The sequence below is a fragment of the Neopsephotus bourkii genome, unplaced genomic scaffold (genome assembly GCF_033783945.1).
Source record: "Neopsephotus bourkii isolate Nb327-2 ecotype Australia unplaced genomic scaffold, CSIRO-AGI_Nbou_v1 NB_1767, whole genome shotgun sequence".
NCBI lineage: Eukaryota > Metazoa > Chordata > Aves > Psittaciformes > Psittacidae > Neopsephotus > Neopsephotus bourkii.
Window position 1 is genome coordinate 1,706,921 of NW_026902241.1, and position 21,729 is coordinate 1,728,649.

The window sequence follows — 21,729 nt, forward strand, 5'->3', positions numbered from 1 at the left end:
TTACCTGACAAAGACTGTGGAGTTCTCAGAAGCTTTGGCACGTACAAAGAGGTAGCAGTTCATATAGAATTGGAAAGTCTGATAGCCAAAAAGAAAATTAAGTTAGCTTTTAATTTAAATGTGCAACACAAAGCTTTCAGTGCGACCATTCTGAGTGCCAAAATCTGCAAGAAACTACACTGTACGCAAGTAAAGATATTAATCAACACACACTGCTTGTATTTCCTTTCAGTCTCTCCCAGCTGATTTGTCTACTAACTATGAACTCATAGGTGATTGTGTCAGCAACATTCATAACTTCTGATAGTTGCTATAGCGATATCATATGCTTTCCAAAAAAGATTTTCAGTCTCATCATTTTCTTTCAGGGAATCTTTTGATAAGCTGTCCCAAATGGCACAGACTTTAAATGAAGAAGGCCATGGTGCAGGGAGGGAAGTGCGCCTGGCTTCTCAGCATCTCACTAATTATCAAAACATGGTCAAAACTGTCAAGAAGAAGCTACAAACATGTCAGCTTGCACTCCAAGAACATCTCACTCTGGAGGAGGCATTGCAGAGTATGTGGTTATGGTTGAAAGAGATTCAAGATAAACTGGCATCATCAGAGAGCACTCTTGGTAGCAAAGACACACTAGAGAGACGGCTGACACAAATTCAGGTAAAGAAGGATACAACTAGATATTACTCATCGAGGTTAATATTGGCTGTGGGCCACATAAGTGGAAGAGAAACATTTTTGTATTTTATTCTTACTACAGTTATGAAGGAGAGGATCAAAATTTAAGGTGATTTTGACAAATTGGGAGGTGCAGTATGAAAAATAGGATGAAGTTTAATACAGACAGGTATTACATCAATAAAAAGTAGCGAACTATGAAAATGTGTATTTAGATACAAAAAAGCTTCCTCATGGAGGGGAAGCCTTAGAATAATTGACATAGAGAGGCGTAACATATCTGCCGCACATCATCTTCAAGAACAGGTGAGATAAACATCCTAATAGGAAGGTCATCAGTGTAGGAGATCCCTCCATGGGCTTTCTTGAGATTTGTTCTAGCTAAGGGGGACTGGGCTGTCTTTCTGTGCAGTGCCTGGCCTACTCCTTAAATACTGCAATGTGAGCAATCTCTTAGGATGACCAATGCAGTGAAAAGCCTGTATATCTGTGAGTAAAACTGCTGGATCACTTGCACATAGCAAGGGACAGGAACTTAAAGAAGAGGGGCATAGGAATTCATACTGGATATGGCAGTCAAGAATAAATAAGCTCACAGAAGGTAGTGTCCGCCATGAAAGTGAAAGAACAACGGCTTTCACTTCTCACATAAATTTGATATTTTGACTTATTTTGCTTTACAGGAGATCCTCTTACTTAAAGGTGATGGTGAAGTTAAGCTGAACATGGCCATCGGCAAAGGAGAACAAGCACTTAAAAGCAGCAGTGAGGAAGGACAAAAGGTGATACAAACCGAGCTACAGACACTGAAGGGTGTATGGAATGACATCATCAGCACCTCAGTGAACTGGCAAAGGTAAAACTTCCTGGAAAACACAGGTCAAACCCTGCTTACAAAGAGTGGCACCTTACAGCACATAGGAGTCCATTCATTCATTCATTACTAGTATGTGACAGGAAATCTGCTTTATCAGAGAGAATCAAAATTGCCTGAAAAAATACATACTTCTATAAAAAAGACGAGTTGATCCTATCAGATGAATCAAATTTCATATGGATGGTACTTGATGGTCATTTTAAAATAGAAATCATAGAAATTCGTACAGAGAAAAACCTAGAAAGGGCTTTCTGAGTTATTGAACATGTACTTGGCAGGACCAAGAACACGTGACAGATATTTATCTACCTCTTCCTTAGAAAACTCTAGGAAGTTTTCTCAAATTTGTCTTTCAGTATGTTTTTTTTATTAAAAAATTTAATCCTAATATCTACTCCAAATAATCTTTTTTGCATATTAAGATGATTTCCTCTTGTCCTTAGATTAGGTTAGACCACTATGTTTTGAATGAGATCCTCACAAACTCATGTCTATCATTAAGTCCAGTGGAATGAGAATTACATTCCTCACTAACTTGAATGTAAACTGACATAGAAAACTAAAGCAAGCTAGAGGAAAAAGCATTTTCTAAAAGTGTTATACATGGCAAGAGACAGTATAACATTATGCTATAAGCAGGGTCTTTTTATTTTTTCCCAGACTAATCAGAAGTTCTTACTTGTACTGTATATGTTTCTTTTAATGTAAGCTGCCTAGATTCTGTCATTAGCCAGTGGAATGAATATCTGGAAAGGAAAAACCAGCTGGAGCAGTGGTTAGAGAAACTGGATCACAAAGTGGAACAGCCTTTAGAACCACAGATTGGTCTGAAGGAGAAATTTGCTCAGCTGGACCACTTCCAGGCTATTGTTTCTGAGATAGAGAATCACTCTAGTGATTTACAGCAACTCATTGAAAAGGCTGTGGAACTGTATGAAAAAACAGAGGATGAGTCTTTTGGAGAAGCAGCTCAAGAAGAACTAAAAACACAGTTTAATGACATCACAACTGTAGCCAAGGTAAGATAAAGGCAAAGATCTCAATTTCAACTAAGTAAAATGTTTAGACATCTGTATATATAGCTAAAGCTTTTATTTTCATAATATTTTAGTAACTAAAGGATTGACTGTGTTTGAATAATCTTGCCTTTTGTTCTGGTTCAGTCTAACAAAAAGTTGGAAACAGTTTATTACAATTGGAATTGCATTGAAATGCAAAAATTATTCGGAATTGAAATTGGTATGGTTCTGATTTTTGAAAAGTGAAGGCCATATATTTTATTCCTAGTTTCTTATATACAACCATATTTCTGACATCTTTCCATATTTATTTTAATCTACTTATTTTTCATTCATTCTTAGCACTTCTTTTTTTTTTGTACCTAGAAAGGGAAGAATGAAAGGGAAATGCTTCCCTGAGTAGAAAGCATATTGTCAGAGAGATAAATCCTACTGTCAGAGAGATATATGCCCATATTTTGTGATATTTCAAGCCACTAAGCACCACACATGGTACACAGGTAGTTTGGTTTCTAAGGAAAAGATACATGAGGTCACCACCTTTTCAGCTAATGGGAAAGTTTGCATCTGAGAAAGGCTCCATGATAAAAGGTTAACTGAGACTGAAGTCGACACTATAATCTCTTGGAAGTGTGCTTCACGTTTTCACGTTTCCATGTACTGAGAATAGTGCTGATGGCCTGTAGGTAGTTAATCCATAGTATATATGTAAAAAAGTACCAACGTAAAAATTAATGGAAGATCTGAAAAATTACCTGTTGGGAAAAATGTTAAATCTAGGGCATATGAATTCTTTCATTACCATCTACTCAAACACGCTTTTATTGATGAACTTTTGCCTTTTTTTTTGTTTTTTTTTTTTTTTTTTTATACTGGAAATAGTAACCTATGAATCTAAATTCTAGAGAATGAGCACAGTTTCATCCTTGTATGACTCCATTTTCCTCAGCAGTTAAACCGGAGCAATATAAAGATTACTGACTCACTCAATACAGTGCTTTTAAACTTGTGTGAAAAGAGTATTGTAAGTGAGCATGGCAGCATTCTCATAAAATCAATATGCGTCAATAAATTTAATTTCTTAAGCAAGAAAGCAAGCTTTGCAGTCTTTCCCCTGGGAGAGAACAGCACGGACTGCAGCTGGTAGATGCCATTCCCACCAGAAGAGACCAACTACAGCTGCACTTTGCCTCCACTCTCCCCTTCTACTGGTGCTATGTTTTGGGGCAAGCAACATAAACAGGAGGTGCATGTTGCCTTTCCTGGGGCTCTTTTGTTTCCCTAGAGGACTATCTGTTTTGTTCAGAGTCCCGTGCATGTGGATATTTTCTTACTCTGTTATTCCATAAAATGCATTAAGATGTAAAAGCTCTGAGGATTAACTTCAGGTCATCTTTGTTTAGGTAGTAACCATCCATTGTGTAGTTGGTCTGAGACATTCTGAGAAATTATGATGATTATTTTCAGAGAGAACAGCAAGGCTTATTAATCTAACTTGATTTCTAAAAGCATTAGTTAAATGTTGAGTTATTCAAAGTTAAAAATAACTGGAGTGTAATTCATAGTGGTTTAGTTCAAAACTGGTTTAAGGGCACTTAGATCTAGAGTATTCATATAGGAGTAGAAACCTATTTGATTAGTTCAGTTAATTTTGGTTAGTTTTTATAAACTTTTGTGTTAGCTCATGAGAATATAGCAAGAAATCTGTTCAGCCAGACCAAAGGCAATGCTGGACCAGTATGCTATTTCATCTTTTCATAGTAAGGATAAACTCTCCCCGATTTAAGCTTACATTAAAAAGTTAAGAACGGAGCCAGGAAGCTGCTGTATGCCTGTGTCAGGGGAAGCATCCTCTGGGGTGGAGGATCTTCTGATCTGGTGATTAGAATGGACTCTGCACCAGAAGAACCTTTTGCAGTTTTGAACAGCAGAAGTCCTCCTTTGTGGTCTTCGTATGCAACATATCTGTGACTCTGCTTCTTATGTGTAGAGACTTGAAACTCCTAAATAAGAGTTGTTCCTGGTAGCACGCAGCTTCCTGAGAGGACTCATGGGCTCAAAAGCCTCTTAAGGATGTACTGAGAAAGAGTTGTCACAGCTGCAGTTTTGATATCTGTCAGACAATATATACGTTGTAAAAGGACATGTTAAAGTTCATTTTTGCATACATTTCCAGAAGACTGTTTCATCTTTTGCTCCAGCAGAACATGCCTGTGCTTGAATCAAACCTACTTAAAGCCAGAACAGTATTTGAGCAATTTATTAACCTTGTTTTGTGGTTTTTTTTGTTTTGTTTTGTTTTGGTTTTGTTTTTGTTTTGGGTTTTCTGGGGGTTTGGTTTTGGTTTGTTGTTTTTTTTTCATCTGAATGATAGGAAAAAATGAGGAAAGTGGAAGACATCGTGAAGGATCATTTGCTATACCTTGATGCTGTGCATGAATTCACAGACTGGCTCCAGTCTGCAAAGGAAGAGCTACACCGTTGGTCAGACGCATCTGGAGATACATCAACTATACAGAAAAAGCTGGCTAAAATCAATGTAAGATAAGTTACCTTTCATGATTTCATCTGCAGTTCAGACTTTAGAATAGACTAGAGACAGTAAGTTGTGGGATCTTACTCTTTGTGTATTTGAAATAGGAAATGCCCCATCCCTGGAAGTGTTCAAGGCCATGCTGGATGCGGCTTTGAGCAACCTGGTCTAGTGGAAGGTGCCCTTGCCCATTGCAGGGGGAGTGGAACTAGCTGATCTTTTAGGTCCCTTCCAACCCAAACCATTCTATGATCCTATACAATGGTGATTACATTTCAGTGAACTGAAAACAAGCTTTCTGAGCCACGATTTTTTTGCTTCCCTTCCTATATTAAACTGATTGAGTAAAAGTACAATCAGACCTGAATTAGCCACAGCACACATGGAAACAATTTGCAAGGTCAGAAGCCCAGTGGCATCACAGAAGAATGGCTTAGCTGATTAATGAATACTGCTCTGTCCTCATTGCCGAGGATGTTGTCTCCATGAGCAGAGTTGTCTGAATCAGAAACAACCTTTCCTGAGTTGCACGAAATGAAGATGCATAAAGCAGTGCAAGGATTGTTCTCTCCAAACAGCAGAAATGTGTTGCCTCCCTTATGTGTGCTTTCCTTACTCCATATTTGAGTGCCTTACTCCATATTTGAGTGCCTAAGTTATGTATTTCTGCATGCAGTGTTAAAGCAGACTGAATGTTTTGGTCATGCCTGATGTTTACTTTCAGATACTCATGCTGTCAACATTTTACTCTGCTCCTAAACATGTAGGAGTGGGCCAGCGAATAGGCTTCTAGAGGAAGATTCAGGATACCCAAAATCAAATTGCAGATTTGTTGTGCACTCTCAGATAGTTTTCAGTTTCCTTTGTGCTCAAACTCCCCACATATAAAACGGGAAAGGAGGGAGACAGTAGTTTCTAGCTCGTAAGACTAACAAAAGAACAAATATGGTTAGTCTGGCCATGTGTTGTTTGGGATGATATTTATACTCTCCAGTCTCTTAAGCTAAAAACTCTCCAGATTCCCCTGTAGCATGTGTGAGATTGAAATAGGACACTGGAGAAAGAATTCACTTCTGGAGAGAGGGAAAAAAAAATAAAAATGGAAAAAGAGACATGTGCAACCAATTTTGGCACATCACAGATCACGGCTGTAAATGGCTTCTTTCTGAGCAGCACAGTTGTGCTTTTAACACTGTGAGCAGCTACATACCCGTGCAGCTTCTGTACAGATTACAGCAGTTAGCTACTTGTGGATCTTAACCTAAACACAGTTTTCAAGGAAGTTTGTTCTTTCTCCCCTAAACTTCAGCTTACAGAAGTTTCGGGAGCGCTGTTTACCCGGTGCACAGCCCGCACTCTGTCGCCCGAGTTTTCTTTGTATCCGTCCCTCCGGCAGTCCTTCCAAGCCTGGCGGCTCCCCGGGCCCGCTGCCTCCGCCCTGTGCGGGCTCTGCTCGGTGCGGGCGGGACGCCACGGCCCTCCCCGTCGCGGCGGAGGCGGTGGCAGCTCGGAGGGTTACCATGGCGATGTTTCCCTGCAGGAGCTGGTAGAGTCCCGGCAGAGCGGCGCGGGCCGCCTGGGCCGAGTGGAGACGCTGTCCCCCGGCGCGAAGCGCGGCACGACGGCCGGTGGGTGCCAGCTGCTGGCGGCAGAGATGCAGGCCCTGCGGTCGGACTGGGAGCAGTGGGAGGAGAGCGCCCTGCGGAGCCAGCGCAGCTTGCGGGACGTGCTGAGCCAGAGGACACTGTCCGAGCGTGAGTTCGCGGCGCAGGCCGCGCGGCTGGAGGAGGCCGCGGAGCGGCTTGGCGGGCTATTGGCCGCTTCCTCCCGGAGCCTGGCTATCCTCGACAGCGCGCACACCGACGGCGAGGTTGTGGAAAGCTGGCGCAAGGAGAAAGTAAGGCCACATCTCTTTTCCTAGCTGCTGTTCGGTTGTAAATGCACGGCTACTGGGGGCAGACAGCTTATGCCAGTGGGGACTGTCACGTAGGAAATAGTACCTTGCATTTGTGAAAAATATTTCTATGAAATCACATCTTTCCAAACTTTTTCTGTAACTGTCATCACAACAAGCAGTGTTTCCAGAAGACATTTCTCTCCTTGGCCGCTGCTGTACAAGGTTTAGCAAATGCTGCCTGCATCTCATCTGGGAAAAACAAGGGCTTGTCTCTGAGAAAGGGAAGGAGCTACAGCACACCAGTTGGGAACTTCTCTTCCAAGTTGTTCAGTGTTTCAGACTTGAAAAGCACTTGAACAGGGACACGGGAAACATTTCTTAAAACCTAAGTAACAGCCGGAGCTGTTTCTTACTTATAATTTGTCAGGAGTGTGTTGAGCTCATGTTCTGCATTTCCTGAAATATCCTTCATGTCATGCATGTTGAGATCTTGTCCAGTATTTAAAGGAGTTATACCAGAAACCGGTGCACTTGCTGATTACTTTGTAGTGGAATTAGAGGAATAGGTGGTTTGTGTTGCTGATTGTCTTCCAGCAACAACAACAAAACACGTGTATGTATCACAAACACACACACTGTATGTAAATATAGATATATATTTTCACAACAATCAAGATACGTATTTGTATGTATCTGCGTACTGTGAAGCACAGGTGTTGAGAAAAGATACAGTGTATTTACCTTTCAGAGTGGTGTTGAAATTAAGCAGTTCAAGTAAAGGAAGAGAGGCCTGTGATGCCTGCTTTCTGACCCCTTGATGGAAGATACTTTTAAAAAAAACACAACACCTTCTCTTTGAACTGAGATTATAAACCTTCTCCTCCAGTGTCTTTGCCAAGTCTTTTCTATGGCTTCCCTTTCAAATTTGGCACAGATTTATGGAACCTACTTGGGCATCAGTATATGTCTGCAGGAGTAACAAAGCTGACATTACATTGAAGCAAATAATGGTAGAAATATGCAAAGTCTTCCATATGTTTTTGCAAAGGAAAGGAAGACATGGAATTATCATCAGCATACATCAACAACTACCAGACATTTTTCATTTTACAAATGGAGGATATTGGTTTTATTAATTGCATATATACTGTGTATATACTGTAACAACACTTTATTTAGATTAGACAGTTGTAAACTTTAGCTAATGAGGAAAATGTAGAGGAATCTCAAGACTCACAATGCACGGCCCTAATATGTAATTTTATTTATAGTTAGAGGAAATGTGACAGTAATCCTGCCATTTCTGGGCCCCAGGGATAGGTCCTATTGTGAACATAAAATAGCACTGCAGCTTTCCATTTCCATTGTTTCACAGTGGTTCTGTTGCCATGTGAGCCAAGGCCATGAATTAAAAATGAATCTCCTAATTCTCAGAATTAGCAAGCTCATTCTGCTGTTCTGCTGTACGCAAGCTCCATTCCTTTAGGTTTGTGCAAAATAAAAGCAACAGATCTTGCACTTGGAATTCAGCAAATTATTTTTGGTAATTGTCAGATTCAAAATGAAATCCAAGTGGCTGAAACAGTGCTATCTGTGGTCTGTATGGAAAAATATAACAGTTAAATGCACCCTGTTTTGGAAGTTAATGTTCCTGTTTGTTAATAGGTTATGCCTAAGGCTGTACCTCATCAAAATAACCTTTTAGAAGTTATTGAGGTAGGCTATTTGAAACTGGAAAAAAATAATTGAGAACAGGCAATTCTAACCCTGTGTTACCCTTAGAACATGTTTTCTTTACCAAAAACAGCAACAAAAATAAAAGCTGTTAGTATTTCATTATGGTGATTCCTGCCCTATACAGTTTGTGGCATTTTATGTTTAAGTAGCAGCTACAACTTTACTTGTAAATTGTGTTTTTATTCATAATGCTTTTAAAAAAGGATCTTGTATCTAGTTTAATGTAAAGTAAGAGAAACAAAAAGTAGTTGGTTTACATTTTCCCCAAGTTTCATTGCTATTACATAACTATTTAATTCAAATGCTTCTTTATATGGTATTGAAATAAACTGGCAGTGAGACTTTGGAAGTGTCTTTTATGGTTGAACTGATTTCTGGTGTATGAATGACTTAAAGCAGATAAAGTCCATGAAGCAAGCACAAATGACGTAAAACAGAGGAGACCTGAAAATCTGCTGTAGCAAAGTATTTCTTCATACTCACAAGAACACATGAAAGTTTGTACACATAATACATCTGAAAAGTCTGTAGACTTAATTTTATAGGGCTTCCCTGGGATGTAAAAATGCAAACAGAGTTCAATACTGTTAATATAATCAAGCTGTGATTCATAGCCAATGCATGTTTGTAATTTAGTCTTTTCTCTAAATGGATTGTTCTGGTTTTTCTTCCTGGCAGTTCAAGAAACAATATCTCTATATCTCTTTTTTATTTTTTTTTTCTCACTTGCTCAGAAATCCCCTATATAACTTTTAAAATACTAATTTTGCCATTCAGGAAAACAGATAAGAAACAAGCACAAAATTGCTTGAGGGCAACAGACACATCAGCTGAATCTCTGGCATTTGTACATTTGCTATTCTTGCTAAGTCTGTTGATTGCCTTGCTAGACTCTTGTAATATGTCCTTTTACTTTTGATTAACATAAAGGGATATCAGTTTATTGCAGAGTTAGTTAATACTTTACAATGAAAAATCTACTCAGTGAGCATTTTTATGTCTGCAGTGTAGATTGTGTTATTTTGAAAACTTTCCCCGTGTGTTTTTCTGTACATTGCGTGTACCTTTCCCAAACATTCAGTTTTGTGTGGATAGATTATTGCAAACTGTTTACTGTGTATATTTCTTTATATATATATTCAAAACCATGATCTGGGGACTTCTTGTCCCACTTACATGTCTCTGTAAAATCTGTCTTCACTTTCATATGGTCCATTTCTTAAGTTTATATTACATGTTTCTTCCAGAATGGCACTTAGATTTAGACAAATTAATCAGTACTTGCAAAATGTTGTGGCCTGCCTGCACTGAAGAACCTCTGCCAGGGTGAATGTAACTGGCTAGAGGATTGTCTCCTCTCCCTGGGAGTTTCAGAGGAATGCCTGAAGAATTTAGTTTCTAGTGAGATAAGGAGCCAAGTCTGCCCTGCTCATTATGCTCGAGTAGCTGGCAGGATTCTGCAGTGGAGATGCTGTGGACATCAGCAAGGGCTGTTTTTGTTGGAGTGGTTATCACATGTCTTCCAGTGATGTAAGTTAAGCCAACAAAAGCATTTTGGTTTTGCTGGCTTAGCTGTCTCCAAAGCAAGAGTCTTTCCAGTGCAGCAATGACAGGCAGTAACCCACTTTCATGAGATTGTAGGCAGCTGTATTTTTACATTATGAAGCCCTCTGTGAAAGAGTTGAAGCTGTTAAAAATTTTGTGCATAAATTATTTTTTTTAATATATAGCTTAAACCAGTTTTTATTGAACATGCTAAACTCAAGCCAACTGGCTAATTATGTGTATGTAAACACATACTGTTTGCTCTTCCCTAATTGTATGTACTTTTACATCTGTACAGCTAACTGACAATACCATAGCTCATTTATTAAAATGAAATTTGTATTTTAAACTTTTCTTTGAGAATATTTTGAACTAAGAAAGTTGAGGCTTCCAGAAATTTGGTTTTTAGAAGCTCGTAATTTCAAATAAGTTTCTGTAGGTTTGACTGCTAAAATACATTTGAAAGTGAATTTGCATATATCATAAATGAAGTTGAACTGAAATTCTCATAAAGTTAGATTCAAAAGATTAAGTCTCTCATTTACCAATCTTGTTTCAATTTGGTTTAATATTGTCGTAATTGTTTCATTTGTTTTGTTTTAACAGGAAACATTGGATACTCTGGTAAAGTCTGAACATATGACAGATGAGCTCAAAACTCAGTTAAATGATCTTTGTAGATTTTCCAGAGATTTGAGTTCTTATTCTTCAAAAGTTTCAGGGCTGATTAAGGAGTATAACAGGTACACATTCATCTTGTTTATAGATAATCAATTCCTTGTGTGTGGGAGGGGGCATGAGCTGTCTTTTAGGGAACCATTAATTAGAATTTTAGAATTAGAAACAGAGGTATACAATTATTAGAATCATGATTTTGATTTTTTTTGTCAATACAGGTTGTAAAAAGTAGCAATTTCATTGGTTGGGTTTTTTTTTTTTTTTCTAAAAGCTAGGCTATGCCACTAAACTCAGCTGAAATTAATGTATATCCGCACCTGACCTGTTACAGGAGAAATCCCTGTAAGCAACTGTGAGGTAGCACTACAGATTATTTGTCTGAAGGAAGAACAAGCTATACCAGCTATTTAAGATCTTTTTCTTAACTTTGTCATTCAGTTTACTCTTCTTTGACTAGCTGGTTCTTTGAAAGAGGGGAGCTAGCATTTGGTTGATTTCTTGCTTTCTCTCAGGTCACTCTAGCTCATTTATTTGGAGTGGGACACATGCATTTCAGGCACAAGATTCCATTGTTTCTTGCAGGAGGGTATAGCTTTGATTGATCCTTCCTAACATTTCAAATGTAACTAAGCCACAGAAGTTAGAATTGTAATTGCTATAGTTCCACAGCCTGTCCCTAGAGAGAGAAAGGGCCTTGGAAAACTGTTTATGCTTAGGTGCCCTGAGTCATTCTCTGAAAGTGCTTACACCTGTCATATCTGTGGCAGTTACATCCCAATTTATATGCTTCACTTTTAAGGAACTGAAAGCTTCTAATGGATTTCCTGGTACCTCAGTTAAGTGCTTAAAATGAGTAGGAGGAACTCAGGTTAACTTAACCTTACCATTGTATTTCAGAGAACTAAGTAATAGCACTGTCACCTAATCGAGTCATGCTTTTCCTCCCTTTCTTCCTCCCTCTTGCTTCCCTGATGTGATAAACCCAGCCTCTGCTTGCAAGCTTCAAAAGGATGTCAGAGCAAAGAGCAGATTTTGCAGCAAAGATTTCGGACAGCTTTCAGGGACTTCCAGCAGTGGCTGGTCCATGCAAAAGTCACCACAGCCAAATGCTTTGACGTGCCTCAAAATATCAATGAAGCTTCAGCAAGCCTGCAGAAAATACAGGTAACTGTAGCTGTGAAACATTAGTCTAAGGGAAACTTAATCAGTTTCATGTAAAGCTCAGGTTGAATTGTTTGCTTAATAATTTTTGTTAATGTTGCTATGTAATCACTAAAGGTGACTAATTACAATGAAAAAATCATCTTTTTAATCTAGTTTGTTTAGTTTAATAGTTCATATGTTGCAATTGTCTCTCGTGTTGCTTTTTCTTGTTTATTTCTTTTTTATTATAAAAAAAATATATTTTTAAGGTCAGAGAATACTATAAAATCAGAATGATATCAGAATCAGGACTTAGTACCTGGAATTATTTCAAAGTTATGTAAACATTTTTTCTCATATATGAAACTAGAGCCCTTATATTGCAAGAACAGAATTAAAATGTATGCAGTGCAAACAAGCATTTTAAAAATAATATTTTCACATAAAGCTAAAAGAAGCCTGAACAACTCTGTGGAAAAGAGTGACAATTATAAGTTTATTTAATAAAAGTGAGTGAAATAAATGCTATTATGAATAGAATGTAGCTTTAATTTCAGCTGAAAATAGCAAAAAGAGAATTGCGTAATGAGACTGTTAAACATTTGGCTAGTGTAACAGAAGAAATTTGTATGAGGTTCTCAGAAAATACAAAACCCCACATCACTTCCTCCTCCTTTTGGTAAACTTACTTTCCTTTGCTTAAATGTTTTGCTTAAAAGCATAAACAATACTGTATTAATATATCAAATCTTTGTCTACCCCAAAATGAGAATATTCATTTAGAAAAAATAACAGGGGAAAAAAAAATCCTAGTGGGTTTTTGGTATTAAATGTAAAAATTCCAGCAAGTTGGGATTTTTTTTTTTTTTTTTTCCAAAAGTGGTAAGTTTTTTTGTTTGTTTCATCGTTGCAGCCCCTTCATAGCATAAGACCTTACTTTGTTCTCCTCCTCCCTGAAAGCTGCTTGTAGTGAAATGAACTCTTTTTAACACGCAGAAACTGCTTTAGGACTTCTAGACATGTCTTGGTAACCTGTATAAACTTAAAATTCTATTTTTGTTAAAAGTTATATGTTCTGTCTGTTAGCATATTTGACATCATTAAGTCACAAGGCAATTATATCTTTGATTTTTTTATATAATCAGAACTTGAACCAAGTATCTCAAGGCATACTCTACTAAGACCTTTAGTGTAACATAGAATCAGAACCTGACTTAGTAATTTTTATATCAAGCCTGTTAATTCTGAATATGGATGCAACCTTATGATTATGGATATAAAACTATTTTTGTATCACATAATCATAATAACATTTTAAAATATTGGTATTTTAGACTGGTAAATTCCATTAAGTCCTAAAAGCTCACATAGTCTTTTAGTAATTAGAAGTATATTATCTGAGTACACTGAAATCTAAAAATCCATCTGTTTCCTTACATTTCTGTATATTTCTTGCACATGCATTTTTTCATACACTTCCTGCACACCAGCACTGTGGAAGATTTCTGTGGAGAAAAATACTTTCAAACAGGGAAGGTAAATTAAGGACACAGAGGGATAAATCACATACCTTAGGCACTGCTGAGGGTGTGTCAGCCTACACCTCTACAACACTCGTTGGAAGTCCAAGCTATTGGCCATGGACAAGCCTTCAGTCCTATGTGTCTCAGGGTGGGCCCTGGTGCCTGCAGCTACCTATGCCAGGATACTAGTTCCCCAAAATGAAACTGTTACCATTTTCTGTACCATGGAGATTTGAAAAAAGTGTAATAACCAATTAAATGACCAGTAGTTGTCTCATGAAATGCAGAACATACAGGTGATACTAGACTCCTAATATATACATTATTTAGATGCATGGCACTTCTGGATTAAGTTGTTGTCCCTGAATCCCATAAATAACAATGATATTAAAATGGAATGTACCAAAAAATGTGTTTGCATATGAATGAGCAGAAGCAGTAAACTCTTATCCCTGTTAAATTTTCTGGAAGCTTGCTATTGGCGTTTCCTGGGACCCAAATTTCACCAATTAGCTTCTTTTGTTACTGTTTTTAGGAATTCTTAACAGAAAGTGAGAATGGGCAACAGAAACTTAACCTGGTAGCATCCAAAGGAGAACTCCTGTGCTCTGTTTTAACAAAAGAAAAGGCTGAGGTTATCCAGGACAAATGTGCTACCGCTAAAGAAGATTGGAAAAATTTTATCACCACCCTCCACCAGAAGGAATCTGCATTGGAGGTATTGAATCAGTCACAGTGGAGAAAGATTGGATCTTTCCTCTTTGCTTTTTGTTTCAAACAGCATAGTTTAGATTTTGTATATAACTGTGTTTATGATGTGACAGAATTAATAAATAGCTATTTTTAAGATGTCCAGTTCTTTGGCTTACATTTTACTTTTGTTTACCTATATTCCTGTGACCTGATTTCACGTTAAGTGGGGTGTTTCATGGAAAAAGGTGTTTTCAGAGTAACTGGAGGTAGCAAAGACAGCAGCTGCTCAAGTTTGCAAGAACGAGTCTCATCAAATGTAGTGGATTATTAAAAGACATTTTCTTTTTTAAGGACTGTTGCTGATTGAATAGTCTCAGCACACCAGGTAAATGTCTCTTATTGCAAACTGGTGAAATGTGATGATGTATTTGAGCAACTTTTAAAATAAATCCCAGTGCTTTTCTCTGTTCAGAGCTCACAATTCAACCAGCACAGAGGGTGAATATCTTAAAACTGTGTTTTTTTCTTTTCTTTTTTTTTTTTTAATAGTCTTAGGGTTTAATGTCAAAAGGTCTTATCTAGAATTCCCTGCATAGCAGAGGAGAATGAAAGTACCTAGGTGTTCTTGTTTTGAACCAATGCTGCCTAGGCAGCTGAGAAAAAATTTAATTACATTTTATGTATTGTGTAGGAAACCCTTTAAAAGAAAATTCTCAGGTAGCAAGGGCTTGCTTTATCTCAGGGTTGCTGTGGGAAAAGGATGTTCTTAGAGGTTAATCTTTTTGAGCCAAGCATTTTTGAGTCTCATAGGCTTAGTTTTTCATTCTGATGTTTAATTTAAGTGATAAGGCTATAGCTAAAAAGACAACTAAGTCTGAGAAAAAAAAAAAGATAACTAGGGCACAGGAACTGTGCTGTTTAAGTTTCTATTCCATATGAATTATTTAAGATGCTATTTTTTTAATCATGCAGATTAAGCGTGATTAAAGCCTACAAAAGAATATGCAGGCACTGAAGGAATGCACACATATGCCTTCCTGCACACATTTTTATAACCAACATTTAAAACAAAAAAAGAATATAATCAGAAATGATCCCCAGGATTGGGTTGAACATAGTCATGCATCACCTAGGAATAGTGGCAGCCAGTGTGAATGACTGCAAGCAGATGTTAGGTAACTCGTATTCCAAATTAACCTATGTTCAGACTGCTTTAGCTGTGTGAGATAGATTTACATTGAGTCAACGCTCATAAGATTTCTAAAGCTTTCAGTTCAGAGGAAATTTGTTCAGCCTCCCCTCAACATTGTTGCCTCTATTTTGCCCCTTGATGAGATGTTCTCTCAGACTTTTCTTTCTGTGTCTGCTTGTGGGATGGGAAGGAGCAGAGCTGGTGTTGTTTATTTGAAGAGTTGTGTAGATTTGGCTGCAATTGTATATCCTTTTTGTGTGCTGTAATGTTGTGCATTACAGTTATGCCCAGTGCAGTGGGACTGTTGATAGAATTGTGCATGCCTTTCCAGAGCTTAAAAATCCAGATGAGGGACTTTGAAGCAACTGCTGAGCCTCTGCAGGAGTGGCTGACCACAACTGAGAAGATGGTACAAGGAAGTAGCAGTCGGCTCCATGATCTTCCTTCCAAGAGGAGAGAACAGCAAAAGTTGCAGGTCATTTCTTATAAGCCCTTTTTAACACAGCCAGACTTCCCTGTCCTCATTGATTCCATACGAAAGCTTGATCATTCTAGCATCCTGACCTCTAAATAAGAAGAGAACTGGTTTCAAAGATTGTCGTTGATCCTGTTCCATCAGGTTTCACATCCTCACATTTCTTACGACATGCTGCTTCACTGCTGTAGCCATATGGTGTGCCTTTCTCAGCAAGCTTGCCATATGTCACTTCTATTTTCTGTGGGGCCTTCATGTTTCTCCATGTCCTGCTTTCTTGCACCCAATTCTAATATTAACGTGCTTGTGCTTTACAGTCTGTCCTTGAGGAAATAAGCTGCCATGAGCATCAGCTCAACAGGCTAAAAGAGAAAGCTCAGCAGCTGTGGGAAGAGCAAGCTGTCAGCAAAAGCTTTATGCGCAGAGTGTCTCAGTTGTCTTCTCAATATCTTACTCTAAGCAATCTGACAAAGGTAATGCACCCAGTGTATGTGCTTTTGAGCAGCTCATCTGATGTATGGGGGGAAAAAGAAAGACTGAAGTATGAAACACTGCAGCTGTCTTGCTTGTCTGCTCTGTGGTATATCTGAGCTGTTTTGTCTTTCACACTAGCTTTAAAGAGTAGGAAGTAATGACCTGGATCATTCTATGGACTGTCAACAAAATGGAATTATGATTTATTTTTGTTTTTAAATGTGCTTTGGTTAAAAAAGTAAGCCCTACCTCATTATAAAATAATCAGGCTTTATTTTGATTCTTTCAAATGAAGACATTTTAGTGGCACCTGAAAGTATTTTTCAAGATTTATGGCAGTGGAGTGTTTTTTTGGTTTTGTATTGTTACTGTTTTGGGGGGTTTTGTTTGTTTGTTGTTTTTTTGGGTGTTGTTTTTTTTTTTTTAATACAGAATACACAAAAGTTATTACTTCATTGCATCCTATAAGGATTAGTAAATATATTCATTATAAGCATCTTCATCTAAAACTAATAGATTGGTCTAAAAAAATTACCTCTTAGGCTATTTTGAAGGTTCAATGCGATACATAGGCCAAACTCTAAAGAATCGTGCTAGGGACTGAGATTTTAATCTAACTGATTTGTTGAATGGTGTGTGACACACTTCTTCAGTGTCTTATAGTTTTACTGTTTCTATTGTCTAAACAGATAAGGTCTTTGTATTAGGACCGTTATTTTTGGCAAAGTTCATGTCATAAAACTAGGCTTGATACTGAATTAGGTCTTACAGTTATTATAGTAATGAGAATAATTAAGGATATAGGAAGTGTGTTATAGGATAACAACTCCATTCAGAAAGTATTTATGCTTGGCCAGTTGCCAGTTTTTTAATTTCTACTTTTTCTGTGGAAATAAAAATTATAAAGCATATCTAGAGCTGTATGACTTAGTGAAAATGATTGTGTACATGGCCATAATAAATATTCATGACTGCAAAATGGGAAAGATGCGTGAGTTACACGGTCTTATGTGAGCAGAACTTGTAGGGGATGGCAGGATGAGAAAGAGGAGTTTGAGGCAGAGGATACATAAGAACCAGCCTATGAGAGAAATTATGGAATTCTTTAGATAGGCATGGATGCTTGAGAAAGATCTCTCTCAGTAACTTCCTCTACCTGTTTCACTGGCTTGACTTTAGTTCTTTGTTACTGTGTGAAATGCACTCTGCTCTGTACTGCTGTTCGCCTCGGGCCTTTTAGCAATGTAACTTAAGCATTTATTTTTTATTTGTGTGAGTGTCTGATTTTTTTCTAAAGAATGGTTATATCAGTGGAAGTCATTGAGGAAAACAAAGAAGTTCTCTTCAGTTGCCACACTTACACGGAGTTTAGGTGTGATTTAGTAGGTGTTTAAGAAAAAGTGAAACCAGAAAAAAATGGCATGAACTTTGGATGAGAGGAGACAAATAGGTGAAGCTTTACACTTAGAACACACATAAAAAAAACCCCAACAAACCAAACAAACAAAAAAGAAAATTCAGAAAATAAAACAAATAAAAAAGAAAAAACAAACCAACCAACCAACCAAAAAAAAAACACAAAAAGGCATTTCTGAAATTTTCATGTGTATGTTAAGTTTGGACGATGTGTGTGTGTGTTTGCATGCAAAATTCATTCCATGCTTAAGTAGCTGTACTTTTAATTATCAATATATGAAGAGAATTTCTGAGTATAGTTTATGAAACTTTAAAGTCCATAAGTAAGTATGGGGAATAAACAGTCCTTTGAATAGCTGTTGGTGCTAATTGCTGTATGAATTGCAGGAAAAAGTTTCAAGAATGGATAGGGTGGTAGCAGAGCACCAGCAATTCTCACACAGTATCAAAGACCTCGAGGACTGGGTGGCTGATGCAGTTCATATGCTGGATTCCTATTGTCATCCCACTGCAGACAAGAGTGTTCTGGACAGCCGGATGCTAAAGCTAGAGGTATGGAAACAACAGACTCTAAAACCTGCTCTTTTTAGAATGTTAAGAAAAACGCAAAGACAATAATTCACAGTAATTGTTGCAAAAGCTTTGTCATCACATTGTTTTCTCGATCTAAATGACATTTCCTTTAAAAGATCAGTTTTTCCAGTCAACGGTACCTTCTCTGATACACTTTTAAGTACTTGCACAGATTCCATGAAAACTTCCCTGTCAACTGAGATTATATTTTTCAGTAGCCTGATCCTAGCCTTTGAAAGTCTCTTTTTCATTGTGAAACCCAGCTGTGAACCCCACTGTCCCTCTTCCAATTGACTGTTAGTATTAAGCTGCTAGATTTGATCAGCTCATTTTCCAGTAAAGCCAGTTAGTATGTTCATGCCTAATTAATGATGAAAGTAAAATAATACCCACTCACTTTTTAGGGACTGCTAGCAGTAAAACAGGAAAAAGAAATCCAAATGAAAATTATTCTGACAAGAGGAGAATCTGTTCTGCAAAATACTTCTCTGGAGGGAGTACCAGTGATTGAACGGCAGTTGCAAACCCTGAAAGACAGCTGGTCTTCTCTTCTGTCTGCTTGCATCCACTGCAAGAGGTAAAAAGGGTATGCGGTACAGAATGATGCTTAACAATAAAGTACTGTAAAAATTTTTGGAAAGTTAATTCCCAGAGTTTTATTATTACAAGAGTCAAATCTATATAAAATGACTGCATATGCCTAACATCGCAGGTCTAGAGGCCGTAAGCGACATTCATTGAAGAAGAAAAAAGGAAGGAAATTGTTAACACCGACTGTTAATATACTCTTAAAAATTGATTACATGTCCATAATCTTCTTGTAAATTTTGCTTTGAGTTGCCCTTGGTGCCTTGAATTGTTCTCAGAAATTAGAATATCTTGTTGCGGACATTAATAGTTGCTCTGTCAAGATCCTGTCTGGCTTTCCGCTTGCTAGCATTTTCAGAAGGTACTGTAATTACAGTGTCCAATAATTATACTCAAAGTAATAGAATAAAAAAATATAAGGGGAAAATGAGCCTTCTTTGGTAGGGTGTCACTAGTGCAAATACTTCAATTTAAAACAAGAAAAGTAACTAAATATTAGAACACGGCAACTTTTGAATGTATGCAAAAGGACAGAAATTTTCTGATTCTGGACCTTATGCTTTCAGTTGTATTTTATTTACCAAAGCAAGAATACATCAGCTAGCTACATAACTTACAGACCTCCAAGTCTTTCCTGTTCTAGGTCTGGAAAACTTAATTCCTATTTGTCAACCAAACAGTGCCCCTAGTTAAAATCTGCAGGGTTTTAAATAGCTCTTTGTCAGACTGCTTAGCTTGTTAGATATCTTTCTTATAAATATTGTCTAGAATAACTAGACCATATGTATGTGACTATACCTCACTGCTTATATAGCATGAGAAATCTGCAGTCATGACACATATTTTTACATTACAGTCAACTGGAAGGAGCTCTCTCCAAATGGACGAATTACCAGGATGATGTTCGTCAGTTTTCCAGCTGGATGGATAAAGTAGAAGCAAGTATGAATGCTTCTGAAATGCAATATGCTGAACTCAGGGAAAAAACAGCTGCCCTCAGCAAAGCAAAGGTGTGTTTGCTTTACAATAACCAGCAACAAGCCCTTATAAGCAACAAAAAAAAGTCAGAATAACTGAAAGGTTTGTGGCCTTGTTTTAATTCTGCCCCTTTCATACATGTATTATTCTTTTTTCTTTTTTACAGCTACTCAATGAAGAAGTGTTGAGTCACAGCAGCCTGTTGGAGACAATTGAAGTGAAAGGAAGTGGGATGGCTGAGCATTATGTCACTCAGCTTGAACTTCAGGACCTTCAGGAGCGGTATAAGTTCCTCAAAGATAGAACAAGGGTACAGTTTTTCTTGATAGCACTCATTCTTGTTTTGTTGGGAACAAGGAAAAAGAGAAAGTCTATTTATTGATAATTGATTTTACAGTTAAATGAAGAGTACAAGTTTGGGGACAGCTGTAAGTTAATGTAAGAGAAAGTTATTAGGGTGATTTATCAATTTGTACCACTAAGCTTCAGATCTTTCCAGAAAGGTTCTAAAAATCTGAATCTGGCAAAATCATCAGGTGAATAGTCTGAGGAATTTTATGTCAAAAGTCTCACTGACTTCTGTGCAGATATGATTTTGCCTGTTGTGACTGGAAACTTGGAATCTATGATTCGTGTAAATGTATGGCTTGCAATAAATGCAGCCAATCGATAGGTAATTCACAAATGTTTCACAACTACAGAAGCTTATTATTAAACACAGACCTTGTTAGCAGGGAAACTTAATGCAGTGTCAAAAGACCCAGCATGATAAGCACCACATTTACTGATAAGTGTTAATATTGTAGGACTGGAAGAGATAAGGGCATAGACAGATAAAGGTCAAGATGGGTTTTAATGTAAGATACAGGATAAAGAAGAAATAATAAAAGAACTGGTGATACTTAAAGGTATTTAAAGGTAGGTGATTATCTTCAGTTAACCCAGGTTCTTCTGTAGTTATTAAATAATGCCTAATGTATGCTCAGGCACACAATACTTTAGTGCCAGATTATTGTAGCTTGCTTACCCATATGCACAGAAGACTTCCAGTCTGTTTCTCACTGTGCTCTGTAGGAACTGCCTGCAGACGACCTGGTTACTCTTGAAACCTAAAGATATTAGATACTTTTAATAGGATATTATTACTCCATTGGAAAAAAAAATCGTGAAGAAAAAATATGCACTTTCTAAGCTAATACCCTTATTAATGACTTCAATACAGTTAATTGATATAAAAATTAAGGTCTTGTTATTAGACACAGTGTTATTTAAAAGTGATCCCATATCAAAACTTCAGATCCCAGAAGTTACAAACTTATGAGAAGAATCTTTCAAGATAAGTATCTGTTTCTCTGCATTTACCCCTCTTTCCCTGTAATTGATAAAACCATCCTCAGAATCCGAGTACTCTTGAATTTTAGGGCAGCTCAGCATCAGATACAAACTTTTCCCCTTGATGAAAGTCTAGGTTTTATGCTTTTTTGGTTTATACAGGAGGCAGTAACAAAAGCTGAAGGGCTGCTTCACTTACATCAAGCTTACCAGAGAAATCTGAAGGCCTTTGAAGTATGGCTAGAGAAAGAACAAGAAAAACTTGACCATTTATCACATCTTGATGGTGATGCTCAGAAACAGGAGGCAACACTCCGAGACTTACAGGTACATAATGTCTGACACTCTAAGTAAAAACATAGTCCTACTTGTGAAATA

General features: G+C 37.5%; 1 protein-coding gene across 14 annotated transcripts in view; it reads left to right on the forward strand.

The window, feature by feature from the left end:
- SYNE1 (spectrin repeat containing nuclear envelope protein 1) overlaps positions 1-21,729 on the forward strand; it is a 292,023-nt gene that overhangs the window by 129,056 nt on the left and 141,238 nt on the right. For 13 of the 14 annotated variants that reach the window (XM_061378642.1, XM_061378641.1, XM_061378650.1 and 10 more), the window contains 15 exons: positions 369-660; positions 1,362-1,534; positions 2,265-2,574; positions 4,949-5,113; positions 6,648-7,004; positions 10,893-11,029; positions 11,951-12,128; positions 14,166-14,348; positions 15,847-15,990; positions 16,308-16,463; positions 18,268-18,432; positions 18,858-19,030; positions 19,898-20,051; positions 20,186-20,329; positions 21,514-21,678. In XM_061378642.1, the coding sequence (XP_061234626.1) occupies positions 369-660; positions 1,362-1,534; positions 2,265-2,574; positions 4,949-5,113; positions 6,648-7,004; positions 10,893-11,029; positions 11,951-12,128; positions 14,166-14,348; positions 15,847-15,990; positions 16,308-16,463; positions 18,268-18,432; positions 18,858-19,030; positions 19,898-20,051; positions 20,186-20,329; positions 21,514-21,678 (2,896 nt within the window). The remainder of the gene's footprint in view (positions 1-368; positions 661-1,361; positions 1,535-2,264; positions 2,575-4,948; positions 5,114-6,647; positions 7,005-10,892; positions 11,030-11,950; positions 12,129-14,165; positions 14,349-15,846; positions 15,991-16,307; positions 16,464-18,267; positions 18,433-18,857; positions 19,031-19,897; positions 20,052-20,185; positions 20,330-21,513; positions 21,679-21,729) is intronic. The other variant, XM_061378648.1, reaches the window with a different exon arrangement.